At 61.1% G+C, this 18,599-nt stretch overlaps 1 protein-coding gene across 1 annotated transcript; it reads left to right on the plus strand.

Annotated features, from left to right (window-relative positions):
- The first annotated feature begins 756 nt into the window (after positions 1-756).
- Positions 757-17,537, plus strand: MYO1F (myosin IF). Its single transcript, XM_065652229.1, has 28 exons — positions 757-842; positions 5,322-5,459; positions 7,314-7,403; positions 7,884-7,978; positions 8,754-8,841; positions 9,036-9,125; positions 9,274-9,405; positions 9,479-9,613; positions 9,699-9,831; positions 10,502-10,698; positions 10,817-10,897; positions 11,029-11,115; positions 11,253-11,339; positions 11,599-11,766; positions 12,326-12,411; positions 12,787-12,868; positions 12,973-13,079; positions 13,272-13,370; positions 13,444-13,588; positions 13,724-13,838; positions 14,489-14,658; positions 14,793-14,938; positions 15,209-15,355; positions 15,435-15,583; positions 15,848-15,931; positions 16,073-16,274; positions 16,938-17,104; positions 17,189-17,537. Exons 1-28 carry the CDS (start codon positions 840-842, stop codon positions 17,263-17,265), a joined length of 3,300 nt encoding a protein of 1,099 aa, XP_065508301.1. The 5' UTR covers positions 757-839; the 3' UTR covers positions 17,266-17,537.
- The last annotated feature ends 1,062 nt before the right edge of the window (positions 17,538-18,599 follow it).

Consider the following 18,599-nt stretch of genomic DNA (forward strand, 5'->3'; position numbering starts at 1 on the left):
ACCCTCTCTGATACCCAAGGTGTCCTGCCAGGGCGAGGGGGCTGGATGATCACCCACCCTCCCGGTCACGGGTGATGTCCCACGTGTCACCAGGATGGAGAGGGGGGAGCGCAGCCCTGGGTGGGGGCTGTGCAGGAGCTGAGCTGGTGCAGATGTCCCTGCTCGTGGCAGGGGTGGCACTGGGGGAGCTGGGAAGGGCCCTTCAACCCAAACCGTCCTGTGATTCCATGAAGATGGGTCCACGTGCACAGGGTTTGCAGGAGCTCTGGCTCTGCAGTCACAGTGGGGACCCCATGCAGCCGTCCCCCACGCAGCTCCAGCAATGGTCTTTCTGAAATGGCTTCACCCCGTTCACAGCCAAAATGTTTCCGTAAGTCTGGCCTTTTATATTCAAAAGACCTAAAAACCAAAACCAAATCAGCAACCAAAAGCATCTTGCTCCTAAAGCCACCTTAAAGCAGAGCAGCCCCAGCACTGACTGCCTGCTCCTGGGGGGGTCACATCAAAGTGTCACCTCGGAGCGGGGCGAAAGGTTTTGTGGAGTTCCTGGGCATCCCTGCAGTCTCTGCCCAGCATCCCCTGCTCACCCAGCTCGGTGACACCGTGTGCCGCAAAGGTGGGGTCACCCCGGGCGGGGCCACGACAAGGCCCCCCCTGCAGCACAGAGCCACCCTCATCCTCCCCACCCCCAGTTTGGCACAAAATGAGGAAGTGGGAGGAGGAAAGAAAAAAATCAGTTGCCATTTGTAGTCACAGCAGAAACACAAAGTGTCTCGGGATGGCCCTGAGCCCTCGGTGACAGGAGCCCGTGTGCCCTGTGCGCGGGACGCAGGGACACCATGGTGAGTGCACAGGGTCCCTCGCTGGGCTCCCCCCACCCCGGCCACCCTGGGCACCCTGGGGGTGTCACCCTCTCCTCCTGCCACCCCGGGGCTGTGTCAGCCCTGTCCTCTCCTGCACCCATCAGGGTCCTTTGCTGCTTTCTGGGAGGCGCCAGGAGCCTCCCCAGTGTCCCCGCTGGAGAGGGGACGGTGCTGCCTGGGGCTGGGGACAGAGAGCGGAGCTGGGGGTGAGGCAGCGGTGGGGAGCAGCCGGGGATGGGTGCTGGGTGCAGGGTCGGTGCCCCCCGGAGCACTGACCCGAGCAGGATGGAGGGCACCAGACGGCGAGGCCGGGTCAACACAAAGCGGTTTTGATTTTGCTGTCGCCGGTGTGGTACCCACAGGAGAGAGAAGCCTTGTGTTCTGTTCCTCTTGGCCCAACTTCCCACCAGTGCTTCTGGTTTCAGCACTCGTGGTGCAGACAGAGCGTGGTGCATGGCGCAGGCAGGGTGCAGGCAGAGCATGGTGCAGGGTGCAGGCAGAGCGTGGTGCAGGGTGCAGACAGAGCGTGGTGCATGGCGCAGGCAGGGTGCAGGCAGAGCATGGTGCAGGGTGCAGGCAGAGCGTGGTGCAGGGTGCAGACAGAGCGTGGTGCATGGCGCAGGCGGAGCGTGGTGCATGGTGCGGGCAGAGCGTGGTGCGTGGTGCATGGTGCGGGCAGGGCGCAGGCAGAGCGTGGTGCAGGGCGCAGGCAGAGCGTGGTGCAGGGTGCGGGCAGGGTGCAGGCAGAGCGTGGTGCAGGGTGCAGGCAGAGCATGGTGCAGGGTGCAGGCAGAGCATGGTGCAGGGTGCAGGCAGAGCGTGGTGCATGGTGCAGGCAGGGTGCAGGCAGAGCATGGGGCAGGGTGCAGGCACAGTGTGGTGCATGGTGCGGGCAGGGTGCAGGCAGAGCGTGGTGCAGGGTGCAGGCACAGTGTGGTGCCTGGTGCGGGCAGGGCGCAGCATGGTGCCAGGGGCTGCTGGAGACAGTCATACCCTCCAGGCTGGCTCTAAGCTGGGAGGGACCTTCTGGATGTTGGTGCCCAAGGTCAGACCTTGCACCCCGGACACATATGAGGAACAGGGGCTGTGGGCAGAGCACGGCACAGTGGGCAGAGCTGGTGGTTGGTCTGGAGGCAGAAGAGGAAGACAAAAGCTCTCAAAATGAGGCAGATGCTCAGGCATGGAGTGAGAGTCTGCACGGTGTGGCCACAGCCACGTCCTGCAGCCCGCAGCTCTGCTCCCTCTGCATCTGGGGGTGACACTGTCCCCAGACATTTCCTCCCGGCCAGGAAGGGGACGGTGGCCAGGCTGACACGGAGGCTTCTCCACCCCGCAGTTGTGGTTGTCACCTCCAAGAGGCTGCTCAGATGCTGTCTTCCGCAAGACACCTTCCCCTCCCCACCACCACAAGAGACACAAAGATGTTTTGTGGCTTCATGACGGGCCGTGGGGCTGCGCAGCCACGAGCTCTGAGGTCCGGGCCAGACCCCTCCCCAAAATGCAGTAGAAATGCCCCATCCCCAAACGTTGCCTGTCCCCCGAGCCAGCGTGGTGGTGACAGCGATGCGACGCCCCGCGCTGCTCTTCTCGAGGCTTCCTGTGGTTTTAAGGTGTTGGCTCCTCTGGGCTTGCCCTGTCTTGAGATGAAAGGTGCCACCTTGGGCTGCGTCCGCTCCCTGCTCACAGGGGTTTTTTCGGTGGCTCAGACCTGAGCTTTAAAGAAAAACAGATGATGTTTTGCAATTGCTGCTGCAGGGCCGCTGCCTCCCTGCCTCAGCGATCCTGTCACGCACCCGCAAGCCCAGGGACGGGCAGTGGTGACGGTCCCCATCCCGCAGCTGGGCATCCTCATGGGATCGTGCATGGGGACACCAGCAGAGCAAAGACCCTTGTGCAAAGTGGCTGCAAATTGCACCTGGGAGCCGAGGCCAAGGGCTGCCAAAAGCTGCTCCCTACTCGGCTTGAGGATGAAATGGCCTCATGTAGACATTTGGTCCAGGCCACCCATTAGTCCCTTCCCTGGGGACGCCCATGGGGTGGCTGTCGAGCTGCTGCTCTTGGCTCAGCCCTGGCTTTGGCCTGGGACAGAGGAGGGGACTGAGGAACCGCTGCCCGAACCTCGGAAAGCAAATTCAGTCTGTGCCCCCGCTGCCCGCGGGGACGCTGCCTGCAGCCACCAGCCCTCACGGGCTCGCTGGGTGCTGAGCACAGGCCGTGTCACAGATTTGAGGAGCATCACTCCTCTTCATCCTCCCCATGAGGCTTTTCCGCAGCTTAGCGAGTCCTGACCCTGCAAAACCCCTGCGCCACCTCTGAGGAAAACCCGGCAGACTTTGTGTTCCCAGAACCAGGGTGGAAACGGCCACGGCCTTGCAGATATTGGGGACAAAACCTTCATTTAAAGCGAGCTGGTGCTTTCCCTGCTGCTGTGCTGCACCAGGTGCCCTGGCCAGGAAAGCACCGACCCTGCGCCCGGAGGAAGAGGAGGTGTCGCGAAGGCACACACTGCTGACAGCTCTGAGTTTGACTGTGGGAGAAACTCCAGGTGTCAGCTCAAAAGCGACAAGCTTGCAATACAGGAAATGCTCGTATTTGCCTTAATTTGGTGCCAGAACCAGCCACGCGAGCCCAGGTTGGCTGTGCCGGGGGACGGGAAACCAAAGCGTCGGACCCCTGACCCGCTCCACGTGAAGCACGAGGCTTGGGCCAGGTTGGGTTGAAGCTGGGAGGCTGCTGGCGTCACCGCCAGTCCCTGCGTGACAGCAGAGTGACCTGGAGTGAGCGACCGAGCGCGTCTGTGCTTTTCCAGGTGTCCTTTCTAGGGGCTTGTTAGGATGGAGGGGAGGAAGAGGAGGGGAAGGGCAAGAAAAGAGCCCGTAAGCAACAAATGGGAGAAAGAGCAGAAGCTCCCGGCGCAGTTTCAGGCTGCATGAGCAGCCCCGACCCCCCGGCGCCCCCTGAGCCGACCCAGGTCCCTGTGTCCCAAGGGGAGGCGGTGGGACAACGAACCCAAAAGCCCCTCTGCCAGCTCTGGGGGCTTGAGTTGCACTTGGGAGGGAAATGGATGGTTTTTGGGGTTGCAAAGGGCAGCAGCCCAGCCGGGTGGAGCAGCACGATGCTGCCGAACGCCTCCACGATGGTCCCTCTGTCCCCTGTCGCCATGGTGCCGGGTTGTGCGGAGCATCCGAGGGTGGGTGCTGGGGGGCGCGGGCAGCCCGCGGAAATCAGGGGCAGATGAGAGAGCGCGAAAGCATCAGGGTCTGGAGGCCTGAAATCTGGAGAGCCAGCAGGAAAATGAAGAAAAAGGGGAAGAGAAGAAAAGGGAAATGGAAAGAGTAAGAGGCCGGGGGCAATGTGGGGGAGGAGAAGTGAAATCGGTGCCGGGAGCGCTGAGGGGAAAGCAGAACCCGGGACCGGCACAGAAAACCCGTGGGCAGGTCCAGGTGGGGTGTCCCCTCCCGGCACCGCGCCGGGGACACGCAGCCACCGTGGCTGTGTTTCCTCTGCAGCATCAATGACAAGGGGCCTTTGAACAGTTTTCTGTTCTGCACAGTGAAATCTTACCCTCCCCTCACAGCCCAGGGTTGGTTTCAGCACCACAAGGGCTTAAATCACAGCCCAGTTTTCCTGCCGCCCCATGGCCCCAGAGGACAGAGCTGGTGGGCGGCTGGAAAGTGGGTGCTGGTGTCTCCCTGGGCAGGTTGGAAAGGGTGACAGGGACACGGTCACACCCCTGCCCCAGCGTAAAGGGGACACGGGGACGCAGAGGATGCACAGTGCTGGGGGACACCCCCACCAGCTGCAATTTTTGGCCTTCCCTTGGGTTATTTTTGCTGCCCCTTTGACTCATCAGCAAAGCCTGTGCAGTAATTGCTTCGTTAGCCCTTTGTTACCTCCAGGAGCAGGGGTGATGTTATAAAGACACCTGCAGGGCCTGTGCTCCTCTCTAGGGTGCCAGACCTGTGGGGAGGCAGGATGAGGCCAGAGAGATGGGACAAGTCTGGGTGCAGCAGAGCTGAAATTTGGAGCTTTGCAAATTCCCACTGTGGCCAAAACACCCGGCTTTGCACCAGCTGAAGGTGCCAGTTTTGAAGCCACAGCTGGGCTGGGAGCCAGTTATAGCAACCAGGCTGGACACGAGGAAGAAATTGTCGCCCCTGAGGGTGGTGAGAGCCTGGCCCAGGTTCCCAGAGAGGTGGTGGCTGAACCATCCCTGGAGACATCCCAGGCCAGGCTGGACGGGGCTCTGAGCAACCGGAGCTGGTGCAGATGTCCCTGCTCATGGCAGGGGGGCACCGGGGGGGCTGGGGAGGGCCCTGCAACACAAACTATTCTATGATTCTACCAGTAGCTTGGGCGGGCTGGGTCTGGATCCAGGCTGGTAGCCCCACTCCCTGTGTGGTGGCCCCAGGGCAGCCGCTGTGGCCCCGGGGCAGTTGCTGAGCCCTCTCCCCACAGGGCAGCAAGGAACGCTTCCACTGGCAGAGCCACAATGTCAAGCAGAGTGGTGTGGACGACATGGTCCTGCTGTCCAAGATCTCCGAGGAGGCCATTGTGGAGAACCTCAAGAAGCGTTTTATGGATGATTACATCTTTGTATCCTTCCCGGGGCAGCAGGACGAGGACAGGCAGCGGCAGGGCTTTGCTCCGAGGCTTTGCCAAGGCACGGGTCAAACTGGGGCTGTCCCAGTGCTCAGTGTCCCATCCCCACACTGTGGTGCGATGAGGTCGAGATCAGCAAGGGGAACGTCACTGGTCACCAGCTGAGTTGCACTCATTGGAGAAGCTGCAACCCAGGACAAACTTTGGTCCTTCCTTTGTGGCCACAAAGCCCCATCCCTGGAGACATCCCAGGCCAGGCTGGACGGGGCCCTGAGCAACCTGAGCTGGTGCAGATGTCCCTGCTCATGGCAGGGGGGGCACTGGGGGAGCTGGGAAGGGCCCTTCAACACAAACCATTCTGTAATTCTATGATGTGCTGTCTCTCTCTGCTCCTGCACACTGGAAGCCCACTTGCCTGTGCCAAGGGGCCAGACCCCAGTGGCAGCAGTGGCATTGTCCCCTGTTGCTGTCACCCAGCTGCTCCAACGCCCACGGCAAACCCCGGATGGAGTGAGAGCATCCCTGCAGACACGGGGACGAGGTGCCACCCCTTGCTCTCCACCGGGCTCAGCCCACGTGGGACGCCAAGAAGGCACCGCAGGGGTGCAAAGCTTCCACCCTGCCCAGCGTTGTACCCGCTGCTTCTCCCCCCAGCCCAGATGCTTTTGCGGTCACTGGCCCCCATCACGGAGGCGACAGGTCCGAGCACCGTGCTCGGTGGCTCTGCTGTGCGGATGGGGAGGTGACCCCACACCCACAACTCGAGGTGCTGACCCCCCGCCTTGCTCACCCCACACCTGCTCGGGGCTGCGCCCCAGCTCGGGTGGGGAAGGGGACACAAGCCCTGTGGGGCTGGGGCTGAGCCGCTTGCTCACGCCGCCGCCAGCGGCTGCGGTTTCCCTGAAGATGCGGCTCTGTCCTTACAAGGCGATGCTCTGTCCCAGGCTGGCGGTGACGCAGCCATCCTCCCCGCTCTTTCAGCAGCCCTGGGGCTTTAAATGTGTTTAGGGGTTGGGTTTGGGGTTGACTTTTTTTTTTTTTTTTGGAGGAAAAAAAATACCCCACACAGCCTCTTCCTTTTTCTATTTTTTTTGTGCTACTGCGCACAGAGCCCGTCTAGCCATGACTCAATGCCCCACGCTTCTGCATTTCCCAGAAAAGCCCCTCTCTTCCTGCCCTTCGGCTGCTCTTCCCCCTCCCCTGCTGTCAGGTGGGCCAAGAACAGGACACGGAGGGCTTGGGGTCACCCCACGGACACCGCTCTGTCCCCAGCCTCCAGCTCCCCTTGGGCACTGGGGGCTCGTCCCCATCTGCCGCTGCAGCATTTCCAGGCACAATTCCCCACTTTTCCGTTCTGGGTGACCCGGGGAGGCTGCAGGCAGGGGGTGAGGAAGGCAGGAGCCAGCAGTTCCCCCCTCTCCGTGCCTCAGTTTCCCTGCTTGTAAGACGGAGATGGGCTCCTGCTGCAAAAGCTGCGGATGGAGAGTGAGCAGCTGAGTGGAGAGTGATCACTGGGAGGCTGCAGGATGCTGGAAATGATGCTTTTGGAGCTGATCTGCAGCCAGATTAAGGCAGCACAAAGCTGGGGAGCTGCAGGGATGCTGCTGCTGTACCCTGCACTGGTCACACTGCGGGGGACACGCTGGGGACAACTCACAGCAGCAGCTCTGCCTGCACCCAAGCTGGAACCCTCACGATATCCCTGGTGCTGCTTCCAGGCAGAGGCAGGGACCCCCCAACACCTTCTTGCCATTGTTGCCTCTGGCGCCACCTCCCAACACAGCAGTTGGGGCAGGAAGGGACAGCGGGACATGGGAAAGGACACACGGACCTTAACCTGCCGCTCAGACCTATATCGGGCCGGTGCTCATCTCCGTCAACCCCTTCAAGCAGATGCCGTACTTCACCGACCGGGAGGTTGAGCTGTACCAGGGGGCGGTGAGGATGCTGTGTGACATTCGGGGGTCTGGCCAGGGGTTTATGGGGTTTAATTTGGTGCAAAACACCTGGGGGGTGTCCCGTGAGTGTCCCCATCCTCCCTTTGGGTGCTGCAGAAGTTGGTGCTTCCCAAACACGTTGATGGAGAGTCAGTAACGAGACTCAGGAGCAAATCCACATTCCTGGGAAATTCTGCTTATAAAAACACACCAAAGCAACCCAAACATGGGAAAATTCAGCCCGAGCGAGTAGCTCTGCCACAAGAAGCTTCCCAAGGAGGAGGGGAGAGTTGAAAAAAAACATCTGACGCACTGCTGATTAGCTCGTGTTTGTGGCAAGAGATTAATTCCCCATCCCCGCTGGGTGCCACCGCCTTGCGCAATGTGTGGGCAGGGTTAAGGGGATTTGGGGAAGGGGGTTCAGGATTGATCACTGATGGCTGCTCTGTGCTCAGTGCTGTTGTTCTTGTCCCCCATTTAGGCTCAGTATGAAAATCCCCCCCATATCTATGCCCTGACCGACAACATGTACCGCAACATGCTGATCGATGGGGAGAACCAGTGCGTCATCATCAGGTAGGGGGTACGTGGGTGCAGCCGGGGACCCCCTGACACCGGTCACCCTTTCTCCCCACACCCTGGGGTCATCTCGGCTAAACACAGTGGCAAGAGGTGGCTGAAGCCCGATGGTGGGTCCCAGGGAACCCAGAACATGGGAGTCCATGGAGGGACCCCGGCATCCTGGGCCATGAGCACCAGGCGGGGACCGAGCCTTGTGCAACACGGCTTTTCCGGCTGAGTGTTGCAAGGGAAATGGTCAGGATGTGGGGCAAGGGCAGAGACTTCCCCTCAAGGCTCCTAAGTCTCCCTCCTCCCCTCCAAAATCCAGCAACAAGAAATACAACAGCTCCTGGAGCAGCTTCTCACCCAGCCTTGCTCCAGCCCCACTTATCACAGAATTGCAGAATAGTTTGTGTTGAAGGGCCCTTCCCAGCGCCCCCAGTGCCCCCACTGCCATGAGCAGGGACATCTGCACCAGCTCAGGTTGCTCAGAGCCCCGTCCAGCCTGGCCTGGGATGTCTCCAGGGATGGTTCAGCCACCGCCTCTCTGGGAACCTGGGCCAGGCTCTCACCACCCTCGTTCTGTCCCAGAGCATCCCCAGAGCACCGGGGCAGCCCTGTCCCCGGCATTAGCACGGCCACACACTCAGGGTACACAGCAGGAGAGCGGCCACGGCCCCCGCCACCCACTGTCACCCCCTGGCTCTAATCCAGCATCCCACCCCGATGCAGTCAGGGACAGGTGGATCCGGTGGGGCTGTCTCACATCTCTGCTCTAACATTTGTACAGCGGAGAAAGCGGGGCTGGGAAAACGGTGGCAGCCAAATACATCATGGGCTACATCTCCAAAGTGTCCGGGGGTGGTGAGAAAGTGCAGGTACGGCCGCTCCCCACGCCGCCGTCGTGCATCGCTTTGCCTCCCAACCCAACCGCTCCCTCACCTGGTGGTGGCTCCAGGGCTGGGGACACACAAAGCCCCTGGTTTGTCCCCAGCCTTAAGGCGGAGCTGCTGCAGTGGGGTGCAGGTGTGTGGCCCCCCCTGCTCAGCTCCTTCCTCTCCTCTGCCCCCAGCACGTCAAGGACATCATCCTGCAGTCCAACCCGCTGCTGGAAGCCTTCGGGAACGCCAAAACCGTCCGCAACAACAACTCCAGCCGCTTCGTAAGTCACCGGGGCAGGTGCAGAGGGCCGGCGTCGCGGCTGGGATCCATCCCAGCGAAGCTCCCGGTGTGGTGGGATAAAAGGGAGAGAATGTGGGGGGCAAGGGGTCCCCCAGCTCCAGCTCTGAGCGGCCGCTGTGCCGGGGCAGGGGAAGTACTTCGAGATCCAGTTCAGCCGGGGCGGCGAGCCTGACGGTGGGAAGATCTCCAACTTTCTGCTGGAGAAGTCGCGGGTGGTGAGCCAGAACGAGTGCGAGAGGAATTTCCACATCTACTACCAGGTATGGGGGGGGACACAGAGCCAGCCGGGCTGCCGCAGGGACCGGGTAGCCGCAGCCCCCATTTCTGTCCCAGCTCATCGAAGGGGCGTCCCAAGAGCAGCGGCAGAACTTGGGGATCATGAGCCCGGATTATTACTACTACCTGAACCAGTCGGACACGTACCAGGTGGAGGGCACAGATGACCGCACTGACTTCCATGAGACCATGGTGAGTGCCCCAGAAGGGGAGTCCCCAAAGGGAAAGTCCCCAAAGGGAGACTGGGCAGGGGCTGATGGGGTCCCCGTGCCCCCAGAACGCCATGCAGGTCATCGGCATCCGGGGCGAGGACCAGCAGCTGGTGCTGCAGATCGTGGCGGGGATCCTGCACCTGGGCAACATCAGCTTTCAGGAGGAAGGCAACTACGCTCGGGTGGAAAATGCCGACTGTGAGTAGCCAGCTCCCCCTGCTGCAAGGGGGACAAGCGGAGGCACTCACAGAGGCCTTTGGCAATGAATTGCAAACTCCCCATAACACAAATCCCCTGGCAGAAGAGAGAGGCAGCATTGGCATCTTCCCCTTGTTAGACATGGGGAAACTGGGGCAGCAAGCAAATGGCACAACCAGAGCTTAAATAGAATCACAGAATCATAGAATCACTTTGGTTGGAAGAGACGCTCAAGATCATCGAGTCCAACCGTTCCCCCGCCTCTGGCATTACCCCATGTCCTGAGAACCTCGTGTCCGTCTGTCCAACCCCTCCAGGGATGGTGACTCCAGCACTGCCCTGGGCAGCCTGTTCCAATGCCCCACAGCCCTTTGGGGAAGAAATTGTTCCCCAGATCCAACCTCAACCTCCCCTGGCGCAACTTGAGGCCGTTTCCTCTGGTCCTGGCGCTTGTTACTTGGGAGAAGCAAGGGAATTAGCAAGGGGATAGATGTCAGGGGTCGCTTGCTGTGATTTAGCAGAGGAAGGACCACATCCTGCATCCCCGGTTGCTGCATCACTGCTGTGCTTTGCACTGGGACAGGACTGGGGTGTCTGGCAGTGGCTGTGGGCAGCGTGACGGGGGTGTCTGGGGAGCGGGGAGCCCTGACCGCCCTCCCCCTTTGCCCAGCCCTGGCCTTCCCTGCCTACCTGCTGGGCATCAACCAGGACCGCCTCAACGAGAAGGTCACCAGCAGGAAAATGGACAGCAAGTGGGGCGGCCGCTCCGAGTCCATCACCGTCACCCTCAACGTGGAGCAGGCGGCTTACACCCGGGACGCCCTGGCCAAGGGGCTCTACGCCCGCGTCTTCGACTTCCTCGTGGAGGTGCGTGGTGCCGGTGGGGTGGGCTGAGCGCGGCCGCGGGAGAGGATGCTCACCGTCCGCTCCTGGCCCCACCACCGTACACCCCGATGAAGGTGGCTCGTCCCATCTCTCCCTGCAGTCTATCAACCGGGCGATGCAGAAGCCGTATGAGGAGTACAGCATCGGGGTGCTGGACATCTACGGCTTTGAAATATTCCAGGTATAGAATCACAGAATGGTCTGGGTTGGAAGGGACCTTCCAAGCTCATCCAGTCCAAACCCTGCCATGAGCAGGGACATCTTCACCCAATTTGGCCCCATCTACTCTTTTCCTCTTTTGCCCTTTTGCAGAAAAACGGCTTTGAGCAATTCTGCATTAATTTTGTGAATGAAAAGCTGCAGCAGATCTTCATAGAGCTGACCCTGAAGGCAGAGCAGGTACAGGGGGGAGTGGGTTATGGGGAGACCGCACCAGCACCCCAGTTCCTGCACCCTGCACCCCAGCTGGTCCCAGTGCCACGCTGGAGAAGGGTGGCTGTGCGATGTTCCCCCCAGCTCTCCCTGTGCTTCCCCAGGAGGAATACGTGCAGGAGGGGATCAAGTGGACCCAGATCCAGTACTTCAACAACAAGGTGGTGTGTGACCTGATAGAGAACAAGCTGGTGAGTGGGGTCCTCTCCCCGGGGATGCTCACTCGGGGAGCCAAGACACCCAGGGAGGGGGGTGTTGGATGGGCTGGGTGCTTTTGGGGACAGATGGCATTAGCTGGTCCTACCAAGGAGCATCCCTGGGAGAGCAGCAGCTCCATGTCCTAAGCTGTGGTTCAGCCTGAAGCAGCTTTGACCAGTGCAGGGCACTTGAGCACAGCCAGGTGCAGGATTGAGCCTTTGAACACCCACAGCTCCACTGTCCCTCCCCCAGAACCCCCCCGGTATCATGAGTGTCCTGGACGATGTCTGTGCCACCATGCATGCCACCGGCGAGGGCGCGGACCAGACCCTGCTGCAGAAGCTGCAGGCGGCCGTGGGCACCCACGAGCACTTCAACAGCTGGAGCTCGGGCTTCGTCATCCACCACTACGCAGGCAAGGTACGGCACCCCACACCCGCGTCCTGCACCCCACGGGGCTGAGCCGAACATGAGCCAGCGCGCGCCCAGGTGGCCAAGAGGCCACCAGTATTCTGCCTTGTTTGAAGAAAAGTGTGGCCAGCAGGCCCAGGGCAGTGACTGTCCTCTGTGCTGGGCACTGGTGAGGCCAAATCTCAAATCCTGGGGTCAGTTTTTGGCCCTTCATGCCAAGAAAGCCCATGAGGTGCTGGAGCGAGTTGAGAGAAAGGAACGGAGCTGGTGGGGGGCTGGAGCACAAGTGTGATGGGAGCGGCTGAGGGACCTGGGGGGTTCAGCCTGGAGAACGGGAGGCTTAGATCGAATATTGGGAGCAATTTCTTCCTGGAAAAGGCTGTTGGGCGTTGGAACAGGCTGCCCAGGGCAGTGCTGGAGTCACCATCCCTGGAGGGGTTGGACAGACAGAGATGAGGTTCTCAGGGACATGGGGTAATGCCAGAGGCGGGGGAATGGTTGGACTGTATTATCGTAAGAGTCTTTTCCAACTAAAATGATTCTGTGATTCTGCGATCCCTGCCCCCAGGTCTCCTATGATGTGAACGGCTTCTGCGAGCGCAACCGGGACGTGCTCTTCACCGACTTGATCGAGCTCATGCAGAGCAGCGAATAGTGAGTCCTGGCAGCACTGCGGTCCTGGGGGCCACCCCAAAAGGGCTGGGGCAGAGGGCAGCATCCTCCACATCCAGACCACAAAGCTTTGCTGGTCCTGCCTCTGCTGGAGTCACAGCTCGGGGTGCTGAGCATCCTGCATCACCCCGTGGGTACCAGCAGCATCCGCCCACTGAGTGCAGCAGCACCCAGGGGTGCAGGGCTGGGAAGGGGGGTGCTCACCAGCACCCATCTGCTCGGCCTGGGGGCAGTCCAGGGGGACAGTGCAGGATCTCCCAGCAGCAGCAAGCAGAGCTGGAGCTGTTTCCAGCTCAGCGCCTGCTGAGCTTGGGGAGCTTGGCGGCTCTCACCCAGGGACTGTCACCTGCTTTTCAGCGGTTTCATCCGGATGCTTTTCCCAGAAAAACTTGATTCTGACAAAAAGGGACGACCGACCACTGCAGGCTCCAAAATCAAGGTACGTCCCGGGGGCTGTGGGACAGTAGCTGCCTCTGGGGTAGCAGCAGGGTGATGGGCTCCCACCAATGCCTTTAACGCTACAGAGGTCGATCCTTGCAACAGAAACAGGCTAATGACCTGGTGAACACGCTAATGAAGTGCACGCCACACTACATCCGCTGCATCAAGCCAAACGAGACCAAGAAACCCCGGGACTGGGAGGAGAACAGGTAACAGAGGTGCCTTGTGATGTATTGGGGAGACGAAAGAGGCCAGGGAGCAGGACCCAGTGATGAGGATGTGGCCAAGACCAGTTTTCATCCAAAAGCTGCACCTCTGGGCTGGTCCCTCTGTGGCCAAAGGCACTGAGCATGTCCCCCACCGACCTGCCATGCCCTGCTCTGTCCCTCCCGGCTCCGCAGGGTGAAGCACCAAGTCGAGTACCTGGGGCTGAAGGAGAACATCCGAGTGCGCCGGGCAGGTTTCGCCTACCGCCGACTCTTCCACAAATTCCTGCAACGGTGAGAGACCACCGGGATGGGGGCTTGGGGGTCCCCGCAGTGTGGCCATGACTCATGTCCCCTCTCCTGGCAGCTATGCCATCCTCACCCCTGAGACGTGGCCGACCTGGCGCGGGGATGAGCGGCAAGGGGTGCAGCACTTGCTGCGCTCTGTCAACATGGACCCAGACCAGTACCAGATGGGTCGGAGCAAGGTGTTTGTCAAGAACCCCGAATCGGTAGGTGATGAAGCTCTGTCCCTCACCCCACAGCCCAGCGCCCCCGGGGGTGCTGCACACACTGAGCATCGCTGTGGTGAGACCCCCCTGCAGGGGCTGGGGGCCCCTGGCTCATCACCCCGTGTACCCCCACAGCTTTTCCTCCTTGAAGAGATGCGGGAGCGGAAATTCGACGGCTTTGCCCGGGTGATCCAGAAGGCCTGGCGCCGGCACGTCGCCATCCGGAAATATGAGCAGATGCGAGAGGAGGGTAAGGCCGGGCGAGGATGGGGACACCGGCACCCGGACACCTCTTTTAGGGTGCCCTTCGCCGGGGACAGCCCCGCTGCCAGAGCCGCAGGAGAGCAGCAGCCAGCTCCCAATTGTGACACTGACGAGGAGGAGAGTGAGGACAGGACAGTGAGCTGCCCAGGGTCATTTCCTACATCTCAAAGGAGGGTGCAGATTTCTTGCTCCTATTTCCAGCCCTGGGAGGGGCTGTAGGACAGAAACTGGAGCCTCTTGCTGTCTCACTCATTTAATTGCCTGCACGGAGATGGAGAGGAGCAGCTGAGAGTTGAAATTTGCAGAGGGATGGGAAAGGCCAGTGGTCACCACCTGACCCCATCATTGGCATTTTCCCACCCTCCCAAGCATGCCGTGAAAAATCAATGGGAAAAACACAGCAGCTGGGTCCCTCCCTCCCACAGCACAAGTTTTTTTTGAGGGCAGTTAATGGGTTTCAAAGCCAGCCAAGCTTGAGCAGCTCAGATTCCTCCTGTGGCATAAAACGAGCCCCACTTCTTGCTGCCACAGTCCCCACGGATCCCACAGCTGGTTTGGGAGGGCAGGCAGGGACCAAGGGCTGAGCCGCCGGCGCAGAGCCCTGTCCCACCAGCATCACTTTGGGGTCCCACACAGCCTCCAACATCCTCTACAACTTCAAAGAGCGGAGGAGGAACAGCATCAACAGGAATTTCGTGGGCGATTACCTGGGCATGGAGGAGCGGCCGGAGCTGCGCCAGTTCCTGGCCAAGCGGGAGCGGATCGACTTCGCCGACACCATCACTAAGTACGACCGGAGGTTTAAGGTACGACACACACGCAGGGCTTGGGACAGGCCAGGCTGTGGCTAATGGTGGCTGCCCTTGGCTGGGAGGTTTATGTAGGGGGCTTGCGCCCCCCTGCAAACACCCCCACACCCCCTGCTTCCCCCCTTTCCCAGCCCATCAAGCGGGACTTCATCCTCACCCCCAAGTACTTCTACGTGATCGGGCGGGAGAAGGTGAAGAAAGGTCCAGAGAAGGGGCAGATCAAGGAGGTGCTCAAGAAGAAGGTGGAGCTGCAGGCGGTGAGCGGCGTCTCGCTGAGGTGTGTCCCTTGGCAGGGGCTTCACCCACCAGCATCTCCATCCTCCAGTGCCCCCAGCCCCCCAGCCGTGAAGGCAGCCGGGCACCGAGCCACGGGGAGGGGGCTCCCCACAGATGGAGCTTTGGATGCCAGGGAGGTTTCCAGCTAAATCGCCCTCCAAATTTGCTTGGGGTGGACCCGGTTCCCCAGGGGATCACAGCTCCACCCCAGCACTGGCTGGCACCAGCCTTGTCCCCCACTGACACCCCCACGCCGGGGTTGCTCCCCCAGCACCAGGCAGGATGATTTCTTCATCCTCCACGAGAGCGATGCCGACAGTTTTTTGGAGTCCATCTTCAAGACGGAGCTGATCAGCCTGTTGTGCAAACGCTACGAGGAGCTCACCCACACCAAGTTGTGCCTCTCCTTCAAGGACACGTAAGGATGGAGAACGGGAGAGGTGACAAAGGAGGACAAGGTCCTGTCCCTGTGGCCTCACGGCCCCTCTCTCCCCCAGACTACAGTTTCGGGTGAAGAAGGAGGGCTGGGGCGGTGGCGGCACCCGCAATGTCACCTTCGTCAGAGGACAGGGCGATGTGGCCATCCTCAAAGCCGGAGGCAAAACCCTTACGGTCAGCATCGGGGACGGGCTCCCCAGGAATGCCAGTGAGTGCCAGGGTGCCTGGGGGTGGCAGTGGAGGGGGAGAGGCGCGCTGGGGCCACAGGGCACAGCTGGAGGCCTGGGGACGTTGGGGTGAGCCAGCGTGTCCCCCAGCCCTGCAGGGTTTGCGTTTTGCCCAGGAGGGACCCGGTTCCGCTCGGGTGATGGGGCAGCATGAGGTGTTTTGGGAAAAAGGGCAGCTCAGTGCAAACTGCAGGGAGCTCAGCTCTGAGGACCATCACTTAACTGGGGGCTCATGTCCCCCCCAGAGCCCACGAGGAAAGGAGCAACGCAGAGCAGAGGTGGCAGCAGGTGTCCGGCACCCTCCCGAAATGTCCCACCAGCACCCAGAGGTGAGAAGGGCAGTGCCAAGGGGGGGTCCGGGGAAGGGGGGACCCCGGCCTGGATCCAGCCAGTGCTGCGCTCCCAGGGGGGTGCAAACTGAGCCTGGGCCCCCTGTAACACACCATCGCCGGTGTGGGGGGGTCTTCCAGGCACCTGCAGGAACGGGGCGCCCCAGTTCCCGCGTGGCAATGGCCGGGCCCAGCGCGACACCTACATGGCGCCCCAGAAGCAGGCGCGGGGGCCACCGGCCGCAGCTCTGCCCGCTCGAAACACCGGCCGCCAGCCGAAGACGAGACCCCCGTCTGAGCAGAACATGGATTTCCTCAATGTGCCTGACCAGGGGGTGGCCGGGTAGGTCCCATACTGGCACCCGCATCCCCGCAGCCCCATCCTCCCCTCCCACCACCGCCAGCCCCAGGAGATGCTCTTTCTGAGCAGCTCGGCTGCCCGATCCAGCAACAGCCCCACCAGCTCTGGGCAACCTGGACAGCATCTCCCAGGCTTTTGCACACCCCAGTTCTCCCAGTTCAGGCACTGAGGGGGTTCAGCCTGGAGAACAGGAGCTGAGGGGAGACCTTCTGATCTCTGACCTGTCTGAAAGGAGCTTGGAGCCGGGGGGGTCGGGCTCTGCTCCCCAGGAACAAGCGCCAGGACCAGAGGAAACGGCCTCAAGTTGCGCCAGGGGAGGTTGAGGTTGGATCTGGGGAACAATTTCTTCCCCAAAGGGCTGTGGGGCATTGGAACAGGCTGCCCAGGGCAGTGCTGGAGTCACCATCCTGGAGGGGTTGGACAGACGGACATGAGGTTCTCAGGACACGGGGCAGTGCCAGGGGTGGGGGAACTGGTGGACTCAATGCTTCTGAGGGGCTTTTCCAACCAAAATTATTCTATGATTCCATGACCCACCCGAGCTGCAGACACAGAGCACCCCCTTGGTGGGGCTCAGCAGGATGGACAGAGGGTGCAGCACATCCTGCTCCCCCCGCTGTGGACACGTTTCTCCCATTCCCGCAGCATGCAGCGCCGGCGAAGCCTGAGCCAGCGGCCGCCCCCGGCCGGGCGTCCCAAGCCGCAGCCCAAGGTGACCGTGCCGCGCTGCCAGGCGCTCTACCAGTACATCGGGCAGGACGTGGACGAGCTCAGCTTCAATGTTGGAGACATCATCGACATCCTGCTGGAAGGTACCACTGGGATCCTGCCCTGCCCCGCTCTGCCCCACGGCAGCACCATGCCTTACCAAGGGCTTTTTTTTCCCCCTTTCCCAGACACCTCCGGCTGGTGGAAAGGCCGGCTGCATGGCAAGGAAGGGCTTTTCCCTGGGAACTATGTGCAGAAGATCTGAGCAGCCACGTGGCAAAGAGGGGGTCACCATCCTCCCACCCCGTCTCCACCGAGGCTGTGCCGAAGGGGCCGCTGGTGGCTCCATGGCCGTTCTCCACCGACACTGGCACTGAGCAAGCGCTTCTTCACAAGCCCCCTGGCCTGTCCTGGCTGCTGGGCTGTGCCGGTGGCAACCACAGAATCTCGCAGCTGCTTTAGCTGGTGGCGTCTGTGCAGCAAGGACCGGCTCTTTGCTGCTTCTTCGTACTCTGGGAGTGGAACTGCTTTGGTGATTCTGGGGTATAAATAGAATTATTGTTAATAATTACAGTAAATAATCAGACTTAGAAAATCTGAGGAGGTCTTTTGCAGGGGGCTGAGTCCCTCCTGGGGTTGTTCCGTGCGGTTTGCAGCAGGGAGAAGGACGAACAGTGCTGACATGTCGGGGCTCATCCCTGCACGGCCTCCGCTCCCCCCGATGCGCCCTGCGCCGGAGGAAGTGACGCCAGCCGCTCCGGTACAGCCCTGCCTCAGCCTCGGCCCCAGCCCTCCTCTTCCTCCCTCGCACAGCCCCACTGGGGCTGGCCCCCCGGCAGCAGAGCCCCAGCCCCAGAGACGGGGGCATAGAGGGGTTCAGGGGACCCTGTGTCCTCCAGGGCGGGGGCGGAACACGGCAGGAGGCTGCTGGGACATGAAGTCCTCCATGGCCCCACGCTGCAAATGGTGGTTGGGCCTCCCCATCACGGGTTTTTCCAATCCCTGCGACCCTTGGAGTGATTTTTTTTTTTCTTTTTCCTGTAAACCACAGGTTTTTAAGAGTCCTTGCACTGCAGAGCTTTGCAGGGAGGAACAGAGCCTCTGTTTCCATTGCAAGGAAAAAATTGGCTTTGGGAACTCTGGGGATTTAGGAAACTCCTTTCTGCACCTTCCTTGAGGCTGGAGGCGGGGCGGGCAGCGCCCCAGCCCTGCTGGCAGGTGGCAGCTGGGCCAGGTTGGGCACTCACTGGGGTGCTCCAGGGGGCCCTGGGTGCTCTGAGCGTCCTGGGAGGCTCCAAGGGGCTTGGGCTGCTCTTTGGGACTGTGGATGATCTGATGCGCTTGCGATGCTCCAAGGACTTTGGGGTGCTCCAAGGAACTTGGGGATGCTCTAAGGGGTGCAGGGTGCTCTGAGGCGTTTGGGGAGCTCCAAAAGGCTTGGGGTGCCCAGGGATGCTCTAAGGGGTGCAGGGTGCTCTGAACGGTTTAGGGAGCTCCGAAAGGCTCGGGGTGCCTGGGATGCTAAAGGGTCCAGGGCTTCCCAAGGGGCTCGGAGTGCTCTGAGGACCACGGGGTGCTCCGAGGGCACCAGCATGCTCC

The sequence above is a fragment of the Caloenas nicobarica genome, chromosome 27, assembly GCF_036013445.1.
Source record: "Caloenas nicobarica isolate bCalNic1 chromosome 27, bCalNic1.hap1, whole genome shotgun sequence".
In the NCBI taxonomy this organism is placed as follows: domain Eukaryota; kingdom Metazoa; phylum Chordata; class Aves; order Columbiformes; family Columbidae; genus Caloenas; species Caloenas nicobarica.